We start from the raw sequence: 26422 nt of genomic DNA, 5'->3' as shown, positions 1-26422 counted from the left end.
AAAGCAAAAAAAAAAAAAAAACATATCAATCTTTTGTTGGATCAAAAGAAACATAACAAAAATGTCAGGAGGATACTGAAACTTCAACACAATCCGAGAGACAGTAGATTTAGCCCACTAACTTGTTCATAAGGAGGACATGAAAACAGCCAAATCATCATAGTTGTAAGAAGAAGACCACCAGAGCACATGGAGGTAAGCTCCAAAGGAAGACGCAACCAGAGCACATGGAGGTAAGCTCGAAAGGCAGAGCATAACATAAGGTCAAGAATAACAACAACCAATGAGCACATTGCCTTATGAGGTTTAAGAAAAACGATCTCAACCTTAACAAGCGGATGAGAGTATAAAACCTAAACTCTCCAGAGAATCATAGCAAGGAAAATTTTAACCAACAGTTAGAAACCCTAGAAATATATGGGAAGTACCGATCGCAACGATTCGTTCAAATCCTAGAAACTGAGATGCAATCGCGATAGACAGAGGGATCAATTAAACGACATCGAAACAAATCACAATCAATAGTCTCCAAAATCAATAAAACCACGGTTAGTGAGGAAAAAAAAAAATACACACTTTGACCCCCCCCCCCCTTTGCATTTACCTCATTTTGAACAAATAACATTATTAAGTGTACATGGTACATTGCAAATTGCAATGGTCAATGTTGTCATTTGGGCTTTGATTTGGATTAACTTTTAGGTTTTTTTTTTGACTGGGCTTGTTGTTGTATACTGTCTGAAACTAAAGATAAGTTCCTTACTTTTTCTATTTCCCAATTTCGTTTTTTTTTTCTCTTTCGTTCTTTGTAACTTTTCTTGCATTTTCCGTCGATCTTCTTCTCCAATCCAACAACAAAACAATAATCAGATTTGGTTGATTCAATTGCGCTCTCCTCGGAAGGTAACTGGTCTCGTACTTCTGTGTCTCAGTTGTTCTAACCGACTTGATTTCTATTGAATCGAGTCCTCTTCTAATCACTGAAGCATTTACATCTGATTCATAATTCTCTTAGCTTTATTCTATGAATTGGGGAACTAGGGTTCGTTTTTTTTCAATTCCTTGCTGAATTGTGAAACTTGAATTTCTGAATCAGCTCTAGCATTTTAGTGTAATAAAATCGGAAATGCCGCTTATTAGTTTTTTCTTCTTACCCTTTTGATCGAATTGAACAGGTTGTTGTGATTGAGAGATCTAGTCTTCTGATAATGGTAAGTGCTCTCTTTACTATGAAGTTGCTGCATCTATAAAAAAAAAAACTCAGTCTTGCTTTGTAAAAATGCTTATAGCTTTTGTTTTTGTGTGTTCAATCTCACAGAATTACCTTCTTGGAGCCTTCAAGCCCGCTTGTAACGTTTCCATCACTTTCTCTGATGGCAAAAATCGTAAACAGGTATCTATTGTACTCATACTGTTGTATTTAAGATCTAGTCAGGTTTTAGACTTTTCGAGGTCTCCTCTTTTTTTAATCTCCATTGTTGTTTCCTTAGGTTCCCATGAAGAAAGAAAATGGTCAAACGGCTCTGGTGCCACTTTTCCATAGTCAAGACACTATCTCCGGGAAGGTACTTGGTCTTCTTTGCTTTAGATGAATTCCCAGCTGTTCCAGTTATTATGCTTTATTGTAATTTTATTCCTTGTCGTCTTTATTAGGTTTGCATTGATCCATATCAAGGGAAAAAGGTGGAGCATAATGGTGTTAAAGTTGAACTTCTTGGTCAAATAGGTGTGTTATTTTGTCTCTGAAAGGATTCGTTTTTCGGTTTTCTAACTTATATCGATTTGTGCTTATTGATGATGGCTTTTGTGTGTTCTCGACAGAAATGTACTTTGACAGAGGAAACTTCTATGACTTCACTTCATTGGGTGAGTAAAACTCAGGTTTCATTTTCTTTTTAAACAGTTTCAAGGGTTCCAAGTTTTTGCATCATCAATCAGGAGTGATTCTGATAGTTGATTAACATGGATTTTTTAGTTTCACGTTCATCCTATTATATAATTTTGATTGAGCCAATTGTGATTCTTTATTATGCCTTTTTCCAGTTCGTGAACTGGATGTTCCTGGAGAAATATATGAAAGAAAGACGTATCCTTTTGAATTTCCAACTGTCGAGATGCCATATGAGACATACAATGGTGTGAATGTGCGGCTAAGGTATACCATATAATTCTTGTATCATAAGGTTGATGATACACTTGTGGTCCGTGTTCCTCAATTCAGTTTCAAAATGCTTTCTTTGTTTCTTCAGATATGCCCTTAAAGTAACCGTCACTCGTGGCTACTCTGGAAGCATCTTGGAATACCAAGAGCTTGTGGTATGTTTCTTCCCTTTTGCTGCGTGTCATTGTTCCAATATAGTTAATTGTTTTCTGACCCCATCTTAGATCACCAGAAATATTTAATCATGACATATTGATGTTGTATGAATTAGGTACGGAACTACGCTCCACTTCCTGACATTAATAGCAGCATCAAGGTGAGTTCTGATAGTGATAGGATCTAAGTTTGAAACTTAATACAAAAAAGAGATAGGAACTTAAAAGACCTAAAAACTCAACCAAGCTCGTTCTCAATTTCTAGGATCTTAGTATCTTACGACAATCACATATGAGTTATGATATTAAACCCTCTTTTTGTTGAAGATGGCATCTGTTGAGCTCCTTTTTTCCTACTTATTCATAAAGATGTCAATAGGTTTCTTAGACTTATACAAGAGTATGGTTTAAATCATTAGCACCGTTTGAGGCTTAGTTTCATTATTGCACAGCTGGAAGTTGGAATTGAAGGTTGCCTGCACATCGAGTTTGAGTATAATAAAAGCAAGTAAGATAAATATTCGTTGTCATGATTAAAGATTTCACTGACTGATCAAGAAATAACGATGGATCGTGTCTGCCTCTGGATGCAGGTATCACCTAAAAGATGTTATCCTTGGGAAAATATATTTTCTACTTGTAAGAATCAAGATGAAGAATATGGATCTTGAGATCAGACGGCGGGAATCAACAGGTGCAGGTGCTAATACTCATGTTGAGACGGAAACACTTGCGAAATTCGAGTTGATGGATGGAACTCCAGTTAGAGGTATATATATATATTCCCAAGATTTGAAATCTGTTTTTTTTAGCGACTTCTTAAGCAATCGAATCACGGAGTGAAGATTTGAATTGCAGGTGAATCAATACCAGTAAGACTGTTTCTGGCCCCATATGATCTTACACCAACACATCGCAACATTAACAACAAATACAGCGTCAAGTATTTTCTGAATCTTGTACTGGTAGATGAAGAGGATCGCAGGTACTTCAAGCAGCAAGAAATCACGCTGTACAGGTTGAAGGAAGACGCATCAGCTTGATGACAATAACAACAGTAAGGATTCTCACTATCGTTATGAGACCTTTTTGTAAAGCCTTAGACCTTGTGTACTCAGATTGTTATTTGGGTTGGAACTTAGAATGAAATGTTAACAGTTACTTGTTTAGTTTGTTCATCAGTCAAGTTCCTTTTTCTCTGGATTTCGGTTGACTTGGCTGGATTTCATGGTAAATTCGGAAATTGTACAAACCTTAAAAACACACTCTGAAAATCCAAATCTCTAAAAGCCACTACCTAAAATGGACAGATATACAAAACTGGATAACTCTAGAGTGACGAAGTTGGTTAGTCTTCTTCTTCAATTGTTTCAACAGGAAGACCTTCCTTGCTCCATGTGTAGAGTCCACCTTCAAGGTGAAATACGTTCTTATAGCCGTTGAGAACCAGAAGATAAGCAGCTATGAGAGACCTGCAAGAACCCTAATCATATGAGCATCGAAACAAACACTTTCTTACACATAAAGTTGTAGACTTTTGATGTATCACCTCGATTGTTGGCCTTCAGGGAGATTCTGGGTCGGCTTCATTGTCCCTGCGGATGAACAAGCTACAATGATCTTTGCCTCTTTGTCAAGTTTAGCTTCTACACCTGCAACATTGTCAAAACAAAACATTCAGCTGCTAGTTCCAACGGCATTGTGTAAAAAACGGTCCAAAGCTTTGATCTCATTGCAGTGCATACTTTGAAGAAACTCTGGATTCTCTTCTGTGCCAGAGAAGATACCAAAGAAAGCAAATCCAAGACGACGAGCTATGTCCCATGCCGTCCATTCCCTTATTAGTCTGTACATCTCCACATTAATAGCTCCGGGAGGATGACCCTTGATAACCAAACAACAAAACGCATCTCACTCACATGAATTTGCCATTAATCTACAAAGGATCATGACAGAGCATAGTATCATCACTCACCGCCTTGTAGTCTGCCTCTGGTCTTACATCAAGAATCACAAAGTTGTTCTCTTTCTGTAAACGTAGAGCTTCCTTCACGTCCACACTTCTCACCTACAACAATAACAACTAGAAGCTAAGCTATATGTTCACATTTTGATCTACAAACTAGAGTAAATTTAGAGCATACCCTTTTCTCCAATAGAAGCTCTCTCTTCTGTTTCCAATCGATTTCAGCTAATCCCTCCAAGAGACACAACCAGAAGAAGAACAAGGAGGTTAATCTAACCGAACTTTCACATTCACAAAAACAACAACACACGAGAAGCTCAAGTTGTATTTATATACCAGCTGGTTTCGTTGAAGCGCAATGAATCTTGAGCTTTCTTTGCCCTGATGATCCCATTGCTGTTGATCGAACTCCAGCCGAGAAAAGAGTGTTTCCGGAAGACTTCAGACGCATAGCCTGCGATGAAGATGGGTAAGAAGTGGCGATGGAAGTGAGTGAAGCCATCTCTGTTGGATCGAAGCTTCTACTTCCGTTGAGTTTCTCTCAGATATTTTTTCTTGAAAATGAGAGAATTTAACTGCACGATTATGGAAGAGGAGAGATGAAAGTGCGACTTGTTTCTTCTCCTAGTTAGGAAAAGAAATCTGAACATGTGGTTCTTGTTTCATTTTTCTGATTCTTGATATCAAACGATAAAATGTGTTGACACACCATAATCTTCTCTTATCTTCTTCGTTTTCGACCAAAAAATATAAAATAAAAAAGTATAATTTATTTTATATATAATCCAATTTAAACTACTTTACTATATGTCTAATATTGATGTTTTAACAAAATAATAAAATCGAGTTAATAATATTTTAATATTTATATTAATGTCGACCTATATATCATGCCTCGATTATTTTAAATATTAAAACATTAATAAAATAACTAAATGATTCGATTAAAAATTAAAATTAAATTGAATACAAACTTTTAAATTTAGATATTTGTTAATTCTGTTTTTTAAATTAATATTCTTTTTGATCTTATTTACAATATGATCTTTGAACTATTTTAAATTTATAACCAATATAGGACTTTGATTACACAAATATTTTTTATTGCATAAGTAATACATATTCGTTTTTCAAAATTCAAATCATGAAAAATGTAGGAAAAAAAACTAAAGTTTTAATAAATCTATGTATTATATAGTGTTTCAACGCAAATAAAATAAAAATCTTAAATCTTAACAAAATCTTATAAATATCTATACTATTAATTGTTTCAAATTTTTGTATTTAAAACTAAAATCTTTAATTGTGTTTGGTTATATGGTTACATAGATAGTAGAGATAATTTTAGAGGTTGTCTAAAATATATTTTAAAAATATTAATATAAATGTTAATATATACACTTCTTCTATCTAATTTAGTTTCCATTGGATCTTTGAGTTTTTTTTTTTTAATTAGATCGCTTAATCTGTTTTTTTTTTTTATTTGGATCCATTAGATTTGGTTAACCTACAGTATTTTGGTATTTATAAAAAACACCATGGCTTCCAAAACCGAGTGTACCAATTTAATAGTTACCAACCATTAACCGCATAATGTCGGGGGTAAAGGTGAATGAAAAATTGAGAACTGAAAAAAGCTTATCTCAGGACCCTACCAAAATAAAAAAACTTATCTCAGGTATAGAAAGAGGAAATATCACATGTTTAATATTATTAAATAACAACATATGCTGTTCCTTCAACAGTGATAACTTCGTCGTCTTCTTGCAAGTACCCTACGAAGTTATTGAGCTACATTTACTTATGGGAAAACACTAGTCATCTACTAATTGTGATCTTGCTCCCCAAAAAAGGAAAAAGAGACTACTAGTGTTCTTTCAATGGAACTCATAAGCACGACCCATCTCTTAGCACTCGTCCTTCTGCTCTTTGTTGTTCCCAAGATATGGGAAGCTTGTTTGATCCTCCTTTGGCGGCCGTTGATGCTTTCAAGAAGATTCAAGAAACAAGGAATCTCAGGCCCAAAGTACAAGATCTTGTACGGAAACATCAGTGAGATGAAGAAGATGAAGGAAGAAGCTAACCTTTTGGTTCTTGATCCCATGTCCAACGATATCTTCCCTCGTGTATTTCCTCACTATCACCAATGGATGTCTCAATACGGTGTCGTTGACCAATCTCCAATTTTTTTTTTTTTTTTGTTCCTTCTTCTTTTTATAGATGAGAATTGCTTAACAAAAACTCAAGTTGTGTCTATGCTATATTAGGACAAACATTTCTATACTGGAATGNAGTCTGAAACAACCGCGTAAAATGCCCCGTTAATGCCTCCATTTGTATTGGCGAAAGACCTGCTACCTCTTCTCTTCTAGGGTTGTTGATTTCAGAGTTTTCTCCTTCGTTAAAAGCCATTTTCCCTGCAAAACAAGTTAGTAAACAAAAAGATCTCACAAGTGTTTCTCTCAAGTGTTTCCCACAAGTGTTTCACTCAATCTCTCAAAATGTCCTTACAGTAGTGGTTTTTTTCTCCAAGGTTCCAATAGAACTAATCCCACTCAACTCAATGAGATACCAAAGTGTTCTAGTAACTTGTTACCCAAACAGAAGAATTAGAATGGAATAGATTGATAGAAATAAATATTTTAAAATGACTTTTTTTTTTGTTTTTTTTGTTTTTTTTTCGATCAGAACGGATTTTTTTTTTTTTTTTTTTTTTTTTTTTTCCTTTTAATAGATGAGAATTGCTTAACAAAAACTCAAGTTGTGTCTATGCTATATTAGGAGAAACATTTCTATACTGGAATGGAACAAAACCGACGATATACATATCCGATCCTGAACTAGCGAAACAGATCTTGTCGAGCAAATTTGGTTTCACGATCATACCAGTGAAAAGACCAGAGGTCTTCATACTTTTCGGTAAAGGACTTTCCTTTATCCAGGGTGATGATTGGGTTCGCCACAGACGAATCTTGAACCCTGCTTTCTCCATGGACCGGCTCAAGGTCTTTTATTCTTTTCTTTTTTTTACTTCTCAGCACAGATCTGAAACAAAACCTAATTAATTTGCTTGTTATGAAATTGTCAGGCCATGACGAAACCGATGGTGGAATGCACCTTGAGGATGTTCGAGGAGTGGAGAAAACAGAGTAATGGTGAAGTGGTGATAAAGATGGACATGGACAAAGAGTTCCATAAATTGACCGCAGACATTATAGCGACCACTGCGTTTGGAAGCAGTTACGAGGAAGGAATCGAGTTGTGTAGATCACAGACAGAACTGGAGAAATTTTATATTACTTCTCTCACTAAAGTCTTCATCCCCGGAACCCAGTAAGTATATAATATAGTCAATACACTGCTAGTTTCACTAAAGTCTTTGAGATTTGAAGATTGTTGTTGTCTATTGTGTTCCAAGATACCTTCCTACGCCTACAAACCTTAAACTTTGGGAGCTTGATAAGAAAGTGAAGAACTCAATCAAGAGAATCATAGATTCAAGGTCAAAATGTGAGACCTATGGGGAAGATCTTCTGGGGGTCATGTTGAAAGCTGCAAAATCTAAGGAGCATGGGAGACAGATGAGAATTGATGAGATCATAGACGAATGCAAAAATTTCTACTATTCAGGGCAAGGGACTACTTCGATTCTGTTGACATGGACTATGATGTTACTGAGCTTGCACCAAGACTGGCAAGAGAAACTCAGAGAAGAGATTTTCAATGAATGTGGTGAAGATGAGATCCCAGATTCAGACACCATCTCTAAACTCAAACTGGTAATGCTCATTTTCATTGAGTTACTTGTGGTTGAAGAAAAAGGGGTTTCTTGTAATTGGGGTAACCTATTTCTCTTGCAGATGAACATGGTGTTGATGGAGTCGCTTCGTCTGTACGGACCCGTGATTAAAATGTTCCGAGACGCAACACAAGATATGAAGATAGGAAACTTGGAGATCCCTAAGGGCACGAGCGTTATCGTCCCGTTTCTGAAGATGCACACCGACAAGGCCATATGGGGAGAAGACGCCGAAGAGTTCCAACCCTTGCGATTCGAAAACGGCATTTCTCAAGCCGCAATGAACCCAAACGCTCTCCTTGCGTTCTCAATTGGGCCAAGAGCTTGCATTGCCAAAAACTTTGCCATGATAGAAGCCAAGACCGTGGTCACAATGATCCTTCAACGGTTCCGTCTTAGCCTCTCCCCGGAGTATAAGCACACGCCAGTTGATCACTTCAATCTCTTTCCGCAATACGGCTTACCGGTAATGCTTCAGCCTCTTGACAGTAGTTCTCAACGGTGAGGAAGAGAACAAAACAAGATCTCAACGGATTTGGTCAAGTTATGTTCTGTGATTGGCCTTGATCAGAAATAAATGTTAAGATGACAATCATACGTGAATAATTCAACTTCAAAGTCAAGTAAGGAAGAAAATCTGAACATGTGGTGGTTGTTTTAACTTCTTGATTTTCATCTTCGATTCGATCTTTTGAAATAAAATGATATAAAGTTCCCACACCATAAATCTTCTCTCATCTTGTTTACTAGCTTTCATTGATCCATTCGTCGGTTTGATTAGGTCTGGTTTTGAGTTTTGGTTGGATTAGCTCAATTTGATTAACTTGGTTTTTGATTTATTCGTTTTAGAGATTGTATCAACAAACCTACTTATTGTGAATTTTTCTTTATTTTTCATGTTTTAAAATTATGAACATTTTGGTCAAGTTATGCTTTGTAAAAACTTCATCTCGTACATTACTATAATTTAACTATGCTTTTGAACAAAATTAGTCCTAATGTTTCGACCATATTCCGATAATGTATAAATATAAATAAACAAATAATTGAGATTTTTCTTACCAACCAATAGCCCACAACACAGAACCTAGTGGAATAAAACCAAATCACTCGTTGAAATTTTTCGATTGATCATGTATTCATGTTCTGTTTCTGTCCCACTTCCACTAATGAATGAGTAAATATGGACTGTATAATTAATCTAACAAATTAGCGTTCAACTAAATCAACGGCTTAAGATTTAAGAAGATGCATCAGCCCCCACTCCCTCACCGTATGGGGTCCTCTGTGTGTCTGTCTCTCCACTCCCCACCGACACTCTCTTTACCGTCGATCACTCCAAATCACCGTCATGATCGTGCCACGTATATCTTTTCTTATCCTCTGCTTTTAACAACACGGTGGACTACGTACTCTCTCTCTCTCTCACGCTGCTTCAGATTTGTACATTGCGACTTTGGAATGTTATTTTTAACCATAAAGTAATGGCCTTTACGCGTCCTCACTGAGAGTGTCGAGTATAAATCAAGCTGAAGCTGAAGACGAAGCAGTGGGAGAGATATATACATAATATAGTCTCACTTTGATAGTTTCTTCACATAAAAACTCAATCTTTTTTTTTTCCTCTCTGTCTGGATCGAACGACAATGGAGGTGTTCTACTACTTGGTGTTTGGGGTTTTGGGTCTCGTCGTCGCGGCGTTGGAGCTTAGCAAGAACAACAAGGATCGTGTCAACACTTCTTCAGCTTTTAATTCTTTCAAGAACAATTATCTCATCGTCTATTCGCTCATGATGGGTACGAAGAGGCTCTTCTCTTCTTTTTATCTTCCTCTTTTCCTGATAATGTCGGTTAAAGCATTTTCCGATCCGATCTGATGTGGTGGGAGATTTCAGATTTAGATCCTCTTTTGTTTTCGTTGCCAAGTATTGTCTTTTATAGAGAGTTCCATATCACATCTGAACATTTAGGGTTTTCAATTTCTACGTAGAATAGAGAATGAAGAGGAAAATGTTACTCCACTACTATGAGTACGAGATTAGTAACTAAAGTTTCAAGCTTTTATAACATAAACGATCCACGAGGGGTTTGCTGACTGTTTTATTTTGTGATTTGCAGCGGGTGATTGGCTGCAGGGTCCATATGTGTACTATCTCTATAGTACTTATGGATTTGGTAAAGGGGACATTGGACAGCTTTTCATTGCTGGTTTTGGTTCCTCTATGTTGTTTGGTACTATCGTTGGATCTCTAGCCGACAAACAGTGAGCTTTCTCTCTCTGATGCTTTTATCTTTTTAGCAAATGTGAGAGCGCTTTTCGTAATTTTGCATAATGGTGTATTTTGTATCAGGGGTCGTAAGAGGGCATGTATTACCTATTGTATTACCTATATATTGAGCTGCATCACCAAGCATTCTCCTCAATATAAAGTTTTGATGGTAGGCCGTGTGTTGGGCGGCATCGCTACTTCCCTTCTGTTTTCATCATTTGAATCATGGCTAGTTGCTGAACACAATAAGGTAAAGCAAGGTTTATGCTGTATTAAGCTGTTTACTGTTTAGCCGCCATTATTATGTCTAAATAGTCTGTTTATGTGTGATGTATGCAGAGGGGCTTTGAGCAGCAATGGCTGTCTGTAACATTTTCAAAGGCAGTGTTTTTTGGCAATGGTCTTGTTGCAATTATCGCTGGATTGTTTGGGAACTTGCTTGTGGATACCTTCGCTCTTGGCCCTGTAGCACCATTTGACGCTGCTGCATGCTTTCTTGCTATCGGAATGGCTGTCATTTTATCATCATGGACAGAAAACTATGGAGATCCTTCAGACAACAAGGATTTGCTTACCCAGTTCAGAGGTGCTGCAGTGGCCATTGCCTCTGGTGAGCTGAAAATACTGTTCCCTTTTTAGATTTTGCTTCCTGTTTTGCTTCGCATTTCTATTGTGTTGGTTCCATGTCTTGTTTCTTCTTTCTCATTGTCCTCCCTGAGTTTTGAAGAATGTATGATGATAACATGAGTTTTTTTAATCTTTCATCAGATGAAAAGATAGCACTGTTGGGTGCTATCCAGTCGCTCTTTGAAGGATCTATGTATACTTTTGTATTCCTCTGGACTCCTGCTCTAAGCCCGAACGATGAGGAGATTCCCCATGGTTTCATTTTTGCAACATTTATGTTGGCTTCGATGCTTGGCAGTTCCCTTGCATCTCGTCTGTTGGCTCGTTCAACTCCCAGAGTAGAGAGCTACATGCAGATTGTTTTCCTAGTTTCCGGTGCTGCACTATTGCTTCCAATCTTAATGACTGTAAGTTTTTTTTTAAAAAGCTTCTTGTGAAAATCCTACTTTGCCTGCTTTGGTGCTGACTTTAACTCTGTGAGTAATTAATTGTTTGCAATCGGATGTGTGACTCAGTTGTTCATAGCACCTTCCAAGGTGAAAGGTGGAGGAATCTCTTTCTCAGGTTGCTTTCAGCTCCTTGGGTTCTGTATATTCGAGGCGTGTGTAGGACTGTTTTGGCCATCCATTATGAAGATGAGATCCCAATACATCCCTGAAGAAGCCAGAAGCACAATAATGAACTTTTTCCGCATTCCTCTGAATATCTTTGTCTGCGTTGTATTATACAATGTAAGTCCACCAACATTCTTTTTCTGCACAATAGTAGCTGAAGTTTCTTGTCCCATGTCTCTGTGTTGTGGTACTGACTAGTTTTATGTGCTCTGAAGGTAAATGCATTCCCTATCACGGTCATGTTTGGAATGTGCTCGATTTTCCTCTTTGTTGCAAGTCTCCTGCAAAGGCGGCTCATGATGATTGTTGACAAGCCAAGTATGTTTGTCTCTATTTCTATTTGGATTGGGGCTATTGATTTGCTCTAGCACACTTTCTGCTTACAGTCAGTATAACTTCTCTATGTTTTTTGCAGAAACAAATGACTGGACACCCCTTGAAGAAAGAAACACAGAAGAAGACCCCCTTAACATATAATGGAAGTTATACATACGCACATTCTGGATTCAGTAATGGAGACAGATAGAAGAAGAGTACTTTTAAGGTATATGGTATATAGCACGCAACAATGCGTACAAAGAGATCATAGCGTTATAAGACTCGATGCAGTAGTTTGATTGTTTAATTTCCTTGGCTATATTTTTGTTGATGTTAAATTTAAAGACAAGTTTAAAGTTTTATGCAATCAATGTGTTATTCTTTCTTTCTATGCAAGGCCATACCATATTGTTTAAGCTCTGTTCTGCTATATCCCTTTGACAAATTACAATTTCAACTAGCAGCTAGCTTTTAAGAGGCGAAACAATTTTTCTAAAGCATAAAAAATCAGTATATAGAATCACTAGCATTTGGTCTGTAACAGAACAGGATAGTTGCCTAATTTAAAGCTATCACAAAGATATAGTTCTTGGAGAGTAAAGACCTTTCTGGGAGTTGCAATAATCAGTTTGCTGTGTGTTCTGTACAAAGCACTTGTTATATGCTTTTATCTCATGAGCTAGAAGACGGGACAGCCTTTGATGACAACGCCTTTAGCGGTTGGACAGGAAGCCAAGGGACATGTATCACGGTCGCCAGAATTTCCCCACCAATTCACTTCAATTCCTTTTCGACCGAGTGCTAGAAACAGAAGTATGGTCATAAAAGCTGAGCCAGCATCTAAACCACCTGACAACACATAGTTATACTTCGTCCACCACTCTCTCCTGTACTTGAAAATGAAGTGGCCAAAGATGAATGCAACGATGAGCCAGCTGGTGAAGTTAACTGCTGTTGCAGGTGGCATCATTGCGGTGGCTCCCACAAGGACAGGGATATGAATCTTGGAGATCCATGTCTGAGCCGGGAACATCTTTGTGGCTAGCCAAACTAAGAGTGGAGCTATGGCTCCTACGAGGAAGAACCAGTTGACACTTGAGTATTCTCCAAGGTCTCCAAACATCCTACGTGGTCCCACTAGTCCCCAGATCACAGAGGCGTCAAAGAAGACACGGTCCATGGGACAAGTCCATTGGCTGTCTGAAGGAAGCAAGGCTGTGTCACAGAGATGAGGAATCTCTTCCATTAACCACCAAGCTGTTCCTGTGTAAACAACAACCGCCACAAGCGTCCCCACAACCTGCACTTGCTACAACTTGATCAGCTATATTTTTTTTATTGGCATCTATCTCAAAACCAATTGATAACATACCTGAGCCATGAACATGGATCTAGGCGGGATCTTCATGTAATGACCGAGCTTGAAGTCGGAAATGAAAGTTAGCGCTTGAGTCATACTAATGTATCCGTAGACCTTGAAACACATGTTGGCAACAGGACGTTCCGGGTAGATATAGCCGATAACATACTCGGTTATGATGTTCAAACCTGGTGCCTGATTAGTAGTGGCGGCTATGACACCAATCAAAGGAGTGAAAGTGATGGCAATGGCACAAGCAAGCAACACTCCCCACCAAGGAAGCTGCACGGTGGCGTTGTAGTGCACGGAGATGAACATGATGAGCGCTATATTCAGCAAAAGGATGACCAAAAACCACCACAACGGAACCTCCCTGTAGTTTTTCTTCATGATTCTCGTATGTATATCCATTTTCTTATTCTTCTGAAACGCCCCTCTTGTCTGTTTCCACAAGTCACTGTAAAGACATGAAGATTAGTTTTGGACAGTGAAAAAAACATAATTGAACATANTCCCACTAGTCCCCAGATCACAGAGGCGTCAAAGAAGACACGGTCCATGGGACAAGTCCATTGGCTGTCTGAAGGAAGCAAGGCTGTGTCACAGAGATGAGGAATCTCTTCCATTAACCACCAAGCTGTTCCTGTGTAAACAACAACCGCCACAAGCGTCCCCACAACCTGCACTTGCTACAACTTGATCAGCTAATTTTTTTTTATTGGCATCTATCTCAAAACCAATTGATAACATACCTGAGCCATGAACATGGATCTAGGCGGGATCTTCATGTAATGACCGAGCTTGAAGTCGGAAATGAAAGTTAGCGCTTGAGTCATACTAATGTATCCGTAGACCTTGAAACACATGTTGGCAACAGGACGTTCCGGGTAGATATAGCCGATAACATACTCGGTTATGATGTTCAAACCTGGTGCCTGATTAGTAGTGGCGGCTATGACACCAATCAAAGGAGTGAAAGTGATGGCAATGGCACAAGCAAGCAACACTCCCCACCAAGGAAGCTGCACGGTGGCGTTGTAGTGCACGGATATGAACATGATGAGCGCTATATTCAGCAAAAGGATGACCAAAAACCACCACAACGGAACCTCCCTGTAGTTTTTCTTCATGATTCTCGTATGTATATCCATTTTCTTATTCTTCTGAAACGCCCCTCTTGTCTGTTTCCACAAGTCACTGTAAAGACATGAAGATTAGTTTTGGACAGTGAAAAAAACATAATTGAACATAAATAACTATATACCTTCCGTTGAAGACTAGGACATGGACAATGGTGGCAGACAATGTAGCAAACCCGAGACCATAAGTAACTGCAAAGAAGGTGCTCATGTTGATGGAGCCGGTCCTAGAGTAAACCGCGCGATCGAGATGGAATTTGCTATCAATAATGCTCAAAACATCATAGCGTGAGCCGTTAGCCATGAAGAGCTGGCTAGAGAAGATAGGGAATGTCTTGGCGTCATATATGTTAAACCAGTAACAAATAGGCGTGACGATATACATGACCAGCACAAAACCAATGGCTACATTGACGGAAGCAAACAAGGGACTAGCTAAAGGGCTTCCAAGATAAGCACTAATGGTGACCCAATCAAAACCAATGGATCCAATACCAAGACCGTGTTCACCTGACCCGAGTTGGTTTACTAGAATTGATTTGGGATTAAACCAACAGACCCATGAGATTGATGTTAACATGGTGAATAGATAACCAGGGAAGATGTAGTAAGCGAAGCTAGCAACGAGGACGATCAAGAAGAACTGAGTTCGACTCATGCCGCCTCTTGATTTCTTCTCTTTCTCGTGCAGCGCACCAAAGAGAGAGACTTGAACGAGATTGCTTGGCCACCACATTTCACCAGGCTCAACGAGGTGTTTCCTGAAGAGACCAGCCCAACCAAATCCAAGAATCTAAACACAAGAAACGATTTCAAGATTCAAGAATTTGCAAAAGGACTTCAAAACAAAGAAACAGAGTTGATGAAGTTAAAGAGAAACCTGAGTAGTGATCATAACGAGAAACGCCGGGAGGAAAGGAAGAGAGCGTTTGTAGTAAAGCTTAATAGCACTAAGTATGTGAGTGGCGTAAACAGAGCCGGCGCCGGAATTCGCAAAGATGGTAATCAGAACATGTTCCTTGACGTTGAAGGCACCTGGATTTAAGGTGAACTGAAACCTCGTACCTTCCAAGAATCTCCTCGTCGGAAGAACCCTCGCCATGAGATGTCCGAGCGGCACGACGGCGATCTGAGCAGAGATTCCGGTGATGCTTAACGGCATCGTTCTGTACCAGAAAAACTGGTTGATGAAAGAGAGTACAATGCACGCGCCTATACCAAGAACCCACATACGAAACGTGAGAACCGGTAGAGACGAATCGTCGGTTTTGGGTACAGTGAGCTCCACCTCCGGTACAACGCACCGGTCATCATCCTCCATAACCGCCGCGAACTCCGCTGCTATCTCTCCCATCGTTTTCTTCTACTTAAGAGAACTGTGTTCCGATCTTTAGGGGATGAGTGAGTCCCTTTTTTATATATATGTGAGAGATCTTGATATTGAATAATCGCAATTATTGAACTGATGTGTATATATCCATTAAGGAACTCTGTCTTTTCCCACTAAAAACTTTTGTTTTTCTCACTCACATGTTACTATTGAAAATTATATAAATGGATCGACAGATATATTATATGATGTATGAAATTATATGCAAAAGAAAGAGAATAAATCAGAGTAGAAAACGACAAGTGATGGGTCAAGTGTAAAGTAAGGATGAAAACAGCTAAGCCGATACATAGTTTTTCGTAGTTTTTAAAATAAGGAAGCCAACAAAAATAGAGTCAGAGACATATAATTTTATACAGAAGCATTTAGATATGATGCATGTACGTCTGAAAAATAAAACAATATATAAGTACAAACAAATTCCATGGGGGGCAAGGAAAGAAAATATTTGGTTTAACTTGTTTACACTCAATGAGTTATGAACTTATGATGGGTATAACGGAGTTATTACCGCACAAATGAGCCACTCCAGGCTCCAGGCTGTATAATCTCTGTTATGTTGTTGTTGTGGTCACTATAGCACCACCCACAGACGCACCACAAACCTTGTAACTTTTTTTAAAAAATGAAACATGTATATATGACTGATCTAAACTACTTTATCTTAAAACCTTGTTTCGACCTTTTTAACTACTAAGGAAAAAGTTGCTGTACTAATCACAGCTTTATCTTCTTAAACGATCAGATCAGAATAGAAAACTTTGTATTATGATATTGATACGCAAAGTTTATGAAATTTTCTTGTTTTTATCGTTAACCTATGGTCAACTTTGGTTAGTGATCACATAAGAACCTTAAATGCATCAGTTGTGATATCAAATTCAAACCAAAGACTTTTTAGGTCAGTATGAGAAGTCGTCGCCTTCTGATATATATCGGGAATACAAAAGAAAACGGCAACTTGTAGTGTACTGTGGGACGTGTTTAAATAATTCAAGTTGCAACTAAACCATGTACCACTTGATATTTTTGCAGCCAGGCAGGTCCACTTACCTTCGAGCTACGGACCCCATCTAGTCGTCTACATCGAAACTGTCAAACAATTTAAGGGAAAAAAAAAAATTGGATGGGTTAGATAAGTAGAGCCAATTTTTTTTTTTAACAAAGTTCGGCTTTTGCAAATTTTCAAACCACGTTAAAAAACAAATCAATAATAACTTTAACCACAATTACATTATTCGTAAACATGTGAATTAGACATAATTACACATATATATATATATATCCAAATTTTTTATTTTACATAAACTTTATCCTCACAAAACTCCGCAAAATCGACTACTTTGACACAACATCGTATTACATTGATGGGCTTAACTCTCAAATATTCGATAGATCATAGATCGTATCAAAAACTGATTTACTTCTATGTGTCTCCAAAATACTTAAATTTGGTGTCACAGAGCTAGTTTATATGTTTATATAAGAAATTTATTAAATTGGAAAGATTAGTCAAACAACTTAATTTTTGAACGATCTGCATGCATAGCTTAAAACAATGGCTGTGCGCCCTTACTATTTATTCTCATTAATTAACTACAATGTTGCGGGTTCAACACTTAATAGCGTCAAACCACTTTTATTAACAACTTCAGAAAATCTATATTTTCTGAACATCTAAGTTCTAAGATGGACTCAAGAAAATGCAGGAACTTATATATACGGCTTATGTTAACCTTTAGACCTGTCTTTAAATAAGTATGTCGATGATTTGATAACAACTGTCGTTTAATGAGATGTAGTAGGGACAGACAATGTGAATCTTAAGACTTTGAATAAATAAACCAAAAAGAGATTTAATATTAAGTTTGTCATTAATTAGATTCAAAAAGATGTTTCATGCTGGAAATGATGACGATTGCGACTTGGGCAAGTGCGATCTAGTCATTGCATACTCCTAAGTCCTAATCTGCTGACCAAACAATGACTCTGTACACGGAACACGGGTTAACTAAACAAATATATCACAACTAACAATTCAAACCAAACAAGCCAATAAATCTAACTTTATATATGTACCGATCAAACATTATTAATCAATAATCATTATAACTTTAAACCATAAAAACAACCTACGATACCGTACGTATGCGTAATTCACACAATCAATTTTATAGTTGGTAACTTTTACATAATATGAATATGGTAAATGTTAATATGTGTGGATCACAAGAAGTAAATGTGCCTTTTTCGGCTTTTTAAAGGATGAATTGAAAACGGGGCTACCCCTCGTTATTTTATTTAATGTGTGACCACTGTTTAGCTGGAAATCACTAGGAGGCGACTTTAAACTTTAAAGTACGCTCCAAAATCTAAAGCTAAACACCAGACAAAAGACTTTCTATATTGTTTGTCTTTAATGTATTTTAAGAAATATCAGCATCGTTACGTTATTGAATTGTATACTTCTACTAACTTCTAAAAGAAGAGACAGTGAAAATGAAACTAGTAAGATTTGGAGCCAAAAGAGATATCTGGTCATTAGATGAAGTACCGACCTAAAATTAATATATCACATCCTCCTTAAATTCCACAAGTACAACTCATCTACAATTTCACGGGAACGGGGTGGAATATATAATTTCAATATAAACGGACCAAACCATAAACCAAAAACCTCTATTGAGAAATTCACATAACAGTACTTAAAAAGTTAATTAGTGTTATGTAGTTCATAAACCAAAAACCTCTATTGTGAACTAGCTGGGTTTTCAACAGTAAGCGGGGGTTACGGCAGGGTTGCTCCTTATCCCCCTATTTGTTTGTAGTTGCTATGGATGTGCTTTCAAAAATGTTAGATAAAGCTGCGGCATCTCACCGTTTTGGCTATCATCCACGCTGCAAGAATATTGGCTTAACTCACCTTAGTTTTGCTGATGATCTGCTGGTGTTCTCGGATGGCTCAGTTCGTTCTATAGAAGGCATTGTTCAGGTTTCTGAGAATTTTGCCAAGTGCTCCGGGCTGAAGATCAGTATTGAGTAAACTACAGCTTACTTTGCAGGGGTATCTCCCGCGGTTCGCCAAGAAGTCCAAGATTTTTTTTCATTCGCTGAGGGTACTCTGCCGGTTCGATACTTAGGACTCCCTCTAGTCACTAAGCGTCTCTCTGCAGCAGATTACCTACCCCTTATCGAGCATGTCAAACGGAGGATTGGTTCCTGGTCTGCTCGGTTCCTCTCGTATGCTGGTCGCCTTAATCTTATTAGCTCTGTTCTCTGGAGCATCTGTAATTTCTGGTTAGCTGCATACCGTCTACCCCGGGAATGTATTCGCACGGTGGAGAAGCTTTGCTCTGCATATCTTTGGTCTGGGGCGGAGCTTAATACAAATAAAGCAAAGGTGGCTTGGGTGGATGTATGTAAACCAAAATCTGAGGGGAGTTTAGGCCTGAGATCTCTACAAGAAGCAAATGATGTGAGTTGTCTGAAGCTCATATGGCGTATTATCTCTTGTGCTGATTCGTTGTGGGTTATATGGGTCAAACAATCTCTTCTTAAGAATTTGTATTTCTGGTCTGTCGAGGCAACACAACTGGGTTCTTGGATGTGGAAAAAAATATTGAAATTCATGGAAGTCGCAAAAACGTTCACCAAGACTATGGTTAATGATGGTCAGCGGACTTCATTCTGGTTCGACAACTGGTCTAGCCTCGGTAGTCTCATGCCTCTTGTTGGACCACGGGGAGCGATCGATATGGGTATTGGTCAACACGCAACAGTCGCTGAGGCCTGGAACCGGCGTCGGAGACGCCATCGCACCGCCCATTTTAACTCAATGGAGGACGTGCTCCATACACACTGGCTTAACCGCAAACCAGTGGCGGATGCAGTTCTGTGGAAGGGGAAAAATGATGAGTATAGGCCACATTTTTCTACACGGGATACCTGGAATAATCTTCGACATGCTTCTAGTGTGGTTGGCTGGAGCAGTGGTGTGTGGTTCTCTCATGCCACCCCGAAGTTTTCTTTTTGTGTATGGTTAGCAGTGCAAGACAGACTGTCCACAGGAGATCGGATGTTACTCTGGAACAGAGGAGTGGATGCTACTTGTGTTCTTTGTCGCAATGCGCTGGAAACCAGGGATCATCTATTTTTCTCTTGTACTTATGCCGCAGGTCTCTGGACCAACCTCGCATCCCACATTTACACCTCCCGACATTCCACTGACTGGCAGGTTGTGGTTAATGCCGCTTCGGCTCATTGGCCTAATCGGACACTGGGGTTTCTTGCACGTTACGTTTTGCATATCTCTGTTTATTCCTTGTGGCGGGAACGAAACGACCGCCGACATGGAAATCTCCAAACTACACAGACTCAGCTCATTCAAAGAATAGACAGACAGATTCGAAACCAGTTGCTCGCAATACCACTGGGAGGTGATGAGCGGTATGCTGATGGACTGGGCATCTGGCTAGCCTCGCGATATTGACTGCCTTCTATTGCTTCATCAGAAGCTCACTTTGTTTTTTGCAAAGTTCTATTGATTAAATTGTTGAACAAGATGTAAAAACATTATTTCCTTTTTGAATCTAATTTAACATTTTTTTCAAAAAAAAAGATTATACACATAAAAATAATCCTTCTTTAAAGCTTAATTACGTTTTTGTTTTTGTTTAAAATAACGTAATTGTACATATGAATGGGCAGCCAGCAGTAAGTAAATGCATTATTGTTGTGTGTGTAAAGAATAGGATCTCAAAACTGTCCAGGAATTCTACACCGATGCGTGTGCACTGTGCAAGTCTCTGTCAGATATATTTAAAATGGACCAAGTATCAGTGTGTCACAGTCCGTCACCGCCTAAACAAAGACCCCCACGGGTGGGCATATCATTATCAAGAAGTATCAATTTTATAGGGGCGAGTAGCTTCCATGAGAGTTGGTGAGACGATGAAAGGAGCAACGAGCTTTCATCTATTTCACGAGTGACCAAAATATAATATTCCAATGGGCCTTTTGTTTATACACCCATAAATAGCCCAATAGCTCAATAGCACAAACATTGGCAATGGCAATCCAACAAGGCATTAGGCAAATAATGCAAGTGTTAGGGGTCAACGCACGATAAAATTCCACAAGAACTAAACGATAAGAAGAAATCATCTTCATAGTCTCTCATATAAATCTTACAAACTCTCCTATTTTGCTTTCTATATCCATCGAATCGACCAATGGCAGAAAACAAAACTCTTCCTACTTATTTCTGCAGAAACTGCGAGAATCCATTGGCTCTTGGTGAAGATATCATGTCCAAAAAATTTGTGGTAACAACAAAATTTTAAAGTTTGTTTAATTTTATCAAAATTCGTCTTTCATTTCTTATCCAGAAGTTATTTTTTCTATAGATAATCATAGTAAACTCAAAATCCCCATTGGTAATTAGTAACACATAACAAAGTTTTTTTTTTTTTTTTTTGAATATGGATATTATAGGGAGCTTCGGGGCCAGCGTTTATGTTTTCGCATGCTATGAACGTGGTGGTTGGACCGAAGATTGGGAGGAAATTGATAACATGATCGTATGTGGTGGCAGATGTGATGTGCAGTAAGTGTGGTGAAACGTTGGGTTGGAAGTATGTCGAGACCTTCGATCTTCGACAGAGGTACAAAGAAGGCATGTTTGTGCTCGAGAAGCTTAAGTTGACCAAGAGATACTGAAACTAGTCAAGAATACGCTCTTGGAGGGTTAAGTTGCAAAAAAAAAAAAAAGTAAAGGAAACTTGACTATTGTATATTTGTATGTATCTTATTACCTTTTTGTTGTATAAATTGTCATTAGTATATTACCGACAGGTGATGTTGAAAATTCAATACTATATTTTAGTGGAACTTGGTCACGTGTTTGGTTGGATGGAAGTCTTTGTTCCACTTCCATTGCGTTGAAGAAAAAATCAAATGAAATCCAAACTAAACCAAACCGAACAATATAAAAAATCAAAGATACATTGTTGGATTAAAATTTAATTCCAAATATAAACCGAACCGTAGACAAATTCCAATTTTTTCATCACCGTTGCTATTTTTTCTCGGTTTCCCGAGTCATAAAGCAAAAACCCAGAAAGAGAGAAGTCACAAGACAGTCGCTGCACGGCATGTGATCGATCAAATTAATAGAGAGAGTCTATTAAAGATCAAAACTTACATCCAACTCCAACCTAATTCCTCCACTCAATTCATCTTGCTTCCTTGTTCGACCTCATCTATTAAACCCTAGTAAGATTAAGATCCTCTCTAAAATATTCACATCAAGCTCAAAATCGAATCTTTCCTCTGATTTTTATCCTCCATTTCCGTTGTTATAAAACTGAATTGTGTATGCTACTGCGTAATTTCCTCTCCGGGAATATCTCATTTCGTTTCCCTTAACCCTACCAGTATAGTATATTACTATTGTATATTTTATATTCGTTGGTCTCTTGTCTTGTCCCACTCTTATTTGTTTATTGAATTTTGAGGTAATATCTCTAATCTTGCACGCTAACATCTGTTTCACTGTTCTTATCCTCTCTTTTTTGTTGAGACATTGAAGTTTGGAGCTTGCTGAATTGCAGATTCTAGAAGAAAAAGGTTTCTCTTTTACTTAATTCTCTTGTCTTCAGAAGAATCCCTAATTACTTGTTTCCATGTGGGTTTTGGATTGTATTAATGGGTTTTTGTTTATTGGTGAGAAAGGTGAGAACTTGCTTTGATTTTTTTTGGAGCAAATTGATCTCACGCCTTGAAAGTGTTTGATAAAATGGCTCACCCGATTGGTCCAAGACTGTATAGTTGCTGCAACTGCAGAAACCATGTTGGACTTCACGATGATATCATCTCTAAGGCTTTTCAGGTGACTGATTCAACTTCATAATCTCTTTTGTTTTCCTTGTGTTATATCATGTGATAGATGTAGGGAATTAAGTGGAGAATCACACTTAGACTTAGCTGGAGATGAGAATTACCCTGTCTTTCAGATTCTAGGAAACCGCTTGAGTTTATTCGTCTTTCCTACTCAACGATCCATGCTACTGATCAAGAATCAATTGGTGATAGAATCAAATCAAAACTTGAAAATTGATCCTTGGAACAAAACATAAGACTCTTCAAAGTAGTAGCCTTTGACTCAGATTGTTATAAACAACAAGACTAGTATTTCTTTGAATATGCTTGTTGTTGACTTGTCGGTTATGGAATCAATATAAAAGCTTATGCTAGATAGGCACTACCTGCATTTGTGTTTCTACCAAGTTCTTAATCACTGTCCTGCATTGCCAGGGAAGAACTGGGCGAGCCTTCCTCTTCTCCCACGCTATGAACATTGTAGTAGGGGCTAAAGAGGACCGGCATCTTCTAACGGGTCTCCATACCGTGGCTGATATATCTTGTGCTGACTGTAATGAACCATTGGGTTGGAAGTACGAGCGAGCATATGAGACCTCACAAAAGTACAAGGAAGGCAAGTTCATCTTCGAAAAGGCTAAGATTGTCAAGGAAGATTGGTAGCTGAGGGAACATGTTTGAATTCATTATTGGACTGGCTCAAAAACTGTACATAGATAAACGTTGGCCTTGTCAATTCCGATCTTGAGGGATTTCACAAGTCATCTATCAGCCATTTTTCCAGTTCTTCATTGCCGTAATAATTATGTATCTCGTGTTCAAACTTTGGATTTATGCGTCTCTGTCAATAAAGATGTTAATAGTTTCTCTTGTGTTTTTAGCTGGGTTCCCTCCTTTGTAAGTGTAATATGGAAAATCTTAAAGACTTTATCATTGAGTTGCTTGAAAGATAACCATGAGGGGGAAAGAAATGCGTGCCGTTTTCTCATCAGACAAACGTGTTGCTGTTTTACGTTTGTCAGAGCCTAGTGGTTGTCGTTTTTTTGGCGGAAGGCCATCAAAATTGATTTACCAGGAGGAGAGAGAGAGAGAGAGAGAGAGGAGGAGGAGAGAGAGAGAGAATGTATCTGAAGAAGCCGATATGGAGCGACGGCGTGTCAGCGACGCCGGAGAATCCATCTGGATCGGAGACCGGTGAGGAATCAGACGCGGCGGCGATGGTAGTTGAAGAGCTGGTGACTTCTCTCAACACACAGAGACTTTACAGGGAGCTGACACTATCCCTCCGAACCGGGTTACGCGATGCTTGCGCTGAATTCTCATTCCTTCGAATCCGCGGCCTTCGATCTCTTCTCAAAACTCTCCGAACTGTCGCCGATTCAGATTCCATCATTCGCCTCTTCTCTCATACCCAAACCATTTCCGATCTCCAACGTCTGGATAATTTTTAAATTTTCTCTCATTGTCATTTCCCAAATCGATGCTGTTGTAATGTGTGTTTCTGATGATGGAGGTTTCGTGATGCTTCTTTCACAGTGGTTCCGGTGCTTTTTCGACATTCATTGAAAGAAACTGAGGATGATAGAGTGACGAGCTTGGATCATATATTCAGCGTGGAGCCGATGAAGATAACGAGTCCTTCTACGGATGCTGAGGTCGCTGTTGCACTTAGGGTTCTCGAAGGTTGTTGCCTTCTTCATCCTCAGAGTACTGTTCTGGCTCATAAGCACGGTGCAGTCCGCGTAAGAACGACTCCTTTGTTACTTTATTACTAGTATTGTGGAACATGTGATGATGATCATTGGTGTAAAACCATTGCCTGACCAGATGCATACAGAAACCAGAATCCTGCATTTTATGGTGTAGAATGATCACTTCTCACACTGATTTGGCGTAAAGGGAGAGTCTTTGTGATAATTTTCCACTCTTTTCATGATTTAGATTAGATTTGAAGCAGTGGGAAGTTTCTTGGTTGTACGGGATGTTAATGTGATTGAGATGCTGATAAATGTTTCAGGTAATGATGAATGTATTATCAACACGAGGAGTGCTTGAGCAAGGGGCCTGCTTGGATGCCTTAATCTCAGTATTGCTGGATTCCTCAGCAAATCAGGTGGTAAGTATTCAGCTTCTCTCTTTTTTAGTAACTGGAAACGAAATAGAAAGCTGGTTCTTTGTGATTCTTCTGTCACTAGTAGAACTCGGCTTTTCTCTTATCAAGTTTTGAGTCTCAGGCAGAATGGCAGATACACAATTGAAACCTGTAATTAAGCCTTCTATGAATATCAACGGAACAAACTGGCTGTCACTTGATTTTTATGCAAACATTTCTCATTTCTCATTTCTCATTTCTCATTTCTCCTTTCTTGATTTTGGTACTAGGATTTTGGAGCCTGCAATGGCATTGAGGAGGTTGCCATGCTCATGCGAGACAAACAAGCTGATGAAAATCTCAGGTGAATTAACAAGTTTTTGCTTTCATTTTTCCATAGCCCTTCTTCTGTTATGTAGGTTGTGGCATTTCACATTAGGCTATATTGCAGTATCTACCCTACAGATTGCTGTCTCTTCTGATTATAATTTTTTTCAGTAAGATTTCAGATCGATTTATTTGTCAAATTCTTAGAATAGCTTTGCATTGCCTAGTAAAACCTGCACATCTCATGAAAGAGTTTCCAACTCTAAGGTCATTAGTCATACACATCAGGGATATCATCCACTATTGATGGTCATGGTTTAGGCGTTTGGTAATGTTTAGTTCTTAATGATTCACAGGTTAAGATGCGGTGAGTTCTTACTACTGTTAGTTGGGCATGTGAATGGGAAGGATCGTTCCCCCATTGCGAGTGTAAATGAAGACATCAGGCGCCTTTTGGGTGAAAAATCCGCTTCTTTGATATGGGCGGCAAGTCAATTCGGTTCAACAGGAGATCCTGAACAAAGAATCACTGCTCTTCACATCCAAGCTGGTAGAGTGCTCGAGTCTCTTGACTTGTACTAACTGTCTAACTACCTCTGATTTTTACTTTTTCTTTACATACACGAAGTTGCTATTATGTGTAATACACTGTCCAAAATGAAAATATAGTTCTTCTGCAAAATATCTTGTAATCACTCTAGTTCTTTAATGACGTTCCACTCGAATTAGCAAATATGTCTTTAGGGGATATTGATCAGGTTTATCAATCATAAGCAATTAAGCATTCAACACCAAAACAAGAAGGGTTGCAGTTTACGATAAGACGGGTTGTCATCAGACAATTTCGAAACAAAGTCTCTTCTTAAATGCAGTCAAATGACTCAACAGTCGTTTCCTCCTCCTTCTCTTCTATTAGGAGCAACTGTATTCTCCAGTTCCCTTTTGATAGAGATTCTCTTTAAAACTATTTGTAATCGATCATAGCATCCACTGATGTCATAAGCAAATCATGTTATGAAACACTACAATGCGTAGTCGTTGACCCCTGAGTCCGTGACCATTGACCAGTCAGTTGATATAAATGGAAAAAGAAAAGAAAAAAAACTATTTGTGGGTCTCAAAAATCTCGCCGGCCCATATTTGTTGTCCCAGGAGTTGAGGTGTTTGTTTGTTGTTTAAACGAAGCCATAGAGATTTTGACGAAATACACTTTTTGTCTTTTCCTGCTGTGCGAGACGTCATAGATCTAACTCCAGAAGAAGAAGAAGATGAGTGACGAAACGGCGTCGTCTCCGTCTCCATCTCCAGCGAAGAAGAAGCAGAGT

At 38.5% G+C, this 26422-nt stretch overlaps 8 protein-coding genes and 1 pseudogene across 15 annotated transcripts; 6 read left to right on the top strand and 3 right to left on the bottom strand.

Moving 5' to 3' along the window:
* On the top strand, positions 761-3568 carry LOC104722148 (vacuolar protein sorting-associated protein 26B-like). Its single transcript, XM_010440262.2, has 12 exons — positions 761-903; positions 1176-1211; positions 1319-1393; positions 1491-1565; positions 1654-1726; positions 1822-1866; positions 2044-2155; positions 2250-2316; positions 2433-2477; positions 2769-2824; positions 2910-3085; positions 3175-3568. The coding sequence occupies exons 2-12, from the start codon at positions 1209-1211 to the stop codon at positions 3357-3359; spliced, it is 912 nt and encodes a 303-aa protein (XP_010438564.1). The 5' UTR covers positions 761-903; positions 1176-1208; the 3' UTR covers positions 3360-3568.
* On the bottom strand, positions 3495-4965 carry LOC104722149 (rhodanese-like domain-containing protein 14, chloroplastic). The gene is made up of 6 exons (XM_010440263.2): positions 4619-4965; positions 4461-4507; positions 4292-4384; positions 4062-4200; positions 3866-3968; positions 3495-3788 (listed from the first exon to the last, which is right to left on the bottom strand). The coding sequence occupies exons 1-6, from the start codon at positions 4782-4784 to the stop codon at positions 3665-3667; spliced, it is 672 nt and encodes a 223-aa protein (XP_010438565.1). The 5' UTR covers positions 4785-4965; the 3' UTR covers positions 3495-3664.
* LOC104722147 (cytochrome P450 709B3-like) lies at positions 6069-8918 on the top strand. Its single transcript, XM_010440261.2, has 5 exons — positions 6069-6445; positions 7064-7287; positions 7371-7615; positions 7701-8061; positions 8143-8918. Exons 1-5 carry the CDS (start codon positions 6163-6165, stop codon positions 8584-8586), a joined length of 1557 nt encoding a protein of 518 aa, XP_010438563.1. The 5' UTR covers positions 6069-6162; the 3' UTR covers positions 8587-8918.
* LOC104722145 (molybdate-anion transporter) lies at positions 9711-12150 on the top strand (the record flags this gene model as incomplete). Its single annotated transcript, XM_010440260.2, is given in 8 exon segments — positions 9711-9878; positions 10200-10344; positions 10433-10601; positions 10691-10961; positions 11120-11385; positions 11494-11709; positions 11808-11910; positions 12008-12150. Coding segments are annotated over 8 exon segments (1383 nt in total). The 3' UTR covers positions 12070-12150.
* On the bottom strand, positions 12317-15942 carry LOC104722144 (oligopeptide transporter 6). The gene is made up of 4 exons (XM_010440259.2): positions 15290-15942; positions 14535-15202; positions 14023-14467; positions 12317-13210 (listed from the first exon to the last, which is right to left on the bottom strand). The coding sequence occupies exons 1-4, from the start codon at positions 15761-15763 to the stop codon at positions 12590-12592; spliced, it is 2208 nt and encodes a 735-aa protein (XP_010438561.1). The 5' UTR covers positions 15764-15942; the 3' UTR covers positions 12317-12589.
* Positions 12951-13770, bottom strand: LOC104722143 (oligopeptide transporter 6-like). Its single transcript, XM_010440258.2, has one exon. The coding sequence runs from the start codon at positions 13679-13681 to the stop codon at positions 13256-13258; it is 426 nt and encodes a 141-aa protein (XP_010438560.1). The 5' UTR covers positions 13682-13770; the 3' UTR covers positions 12951-13255.
* Positions 20897-21688, top strand: LOC104722142 (annotated as a pseudogene).
* LOC104722140 (protein yippee-like At4g27745) lies at positions 21859-23558 on the top strand. 8 transcript variants are annotated; one of them, XM_019233008.1, is made up of 4 exons: positions 21859-22072; positions 22411-22426; positions 22532-22688; positions 23114-23558. In XM_019233008.1, exons 3-4 carry the CDS (start codon positions 22596-22598, stop codon positions 23339-23341), a joined length of 321 nt encoding a protein of 106 aa, XP_019088553.1. In that variant the 5' UTR covers positions 21859-22072; positions 22411-22426; positions 22532-22595; the 3' UTR covers positions 23342-23558. The 8 variants fall into 8 exon arrangements, with proteins under 8 accessions (XP_019088553.1, XP_010438556.1, XP_010438557.1 ...); XM_010440254.2 differs by having other exon boundaries at positions 22389-22426; XM_010440255.2 differs by having other exon boundaries at positions 22380-22426.
* Positions 23666-25822, top strand: LOC104722141. The gene is made up of 5 exons (XM_010440257.2): positions 23666-24112; positions 24215-24420; positions 24696-24794; positions 25061-25134; positions 25454-25822. The coding sequence occupies exons 1-5, from the start codon at positions 23800-23802 to the stop codon at positions 25677-25679; spliced, it is 918 nt and encodes a 305-aa protein (XP_010438559.1). The 5' UTR covers positions 23666-23799; the 3' UTR covers positions 25680-25822.

The sequence above is a fragment of the Camelina sativa genome, chromosome 11, assembly GCF_000633955.1.
Source record: "Camelina sativa cultivar DH55 chromosome 11, Cs, whole genome shotgun sequence".
Lineage (NCBI taxonomy): Eukaryota > Viridiplantae > Streptophyta > Magnoliopsida > Brassicales > Brassicaceae > Camelina > Camelina sativa.
This window is presented reverse-complemented; position numbering and strand designations above follow the sequence as displayed.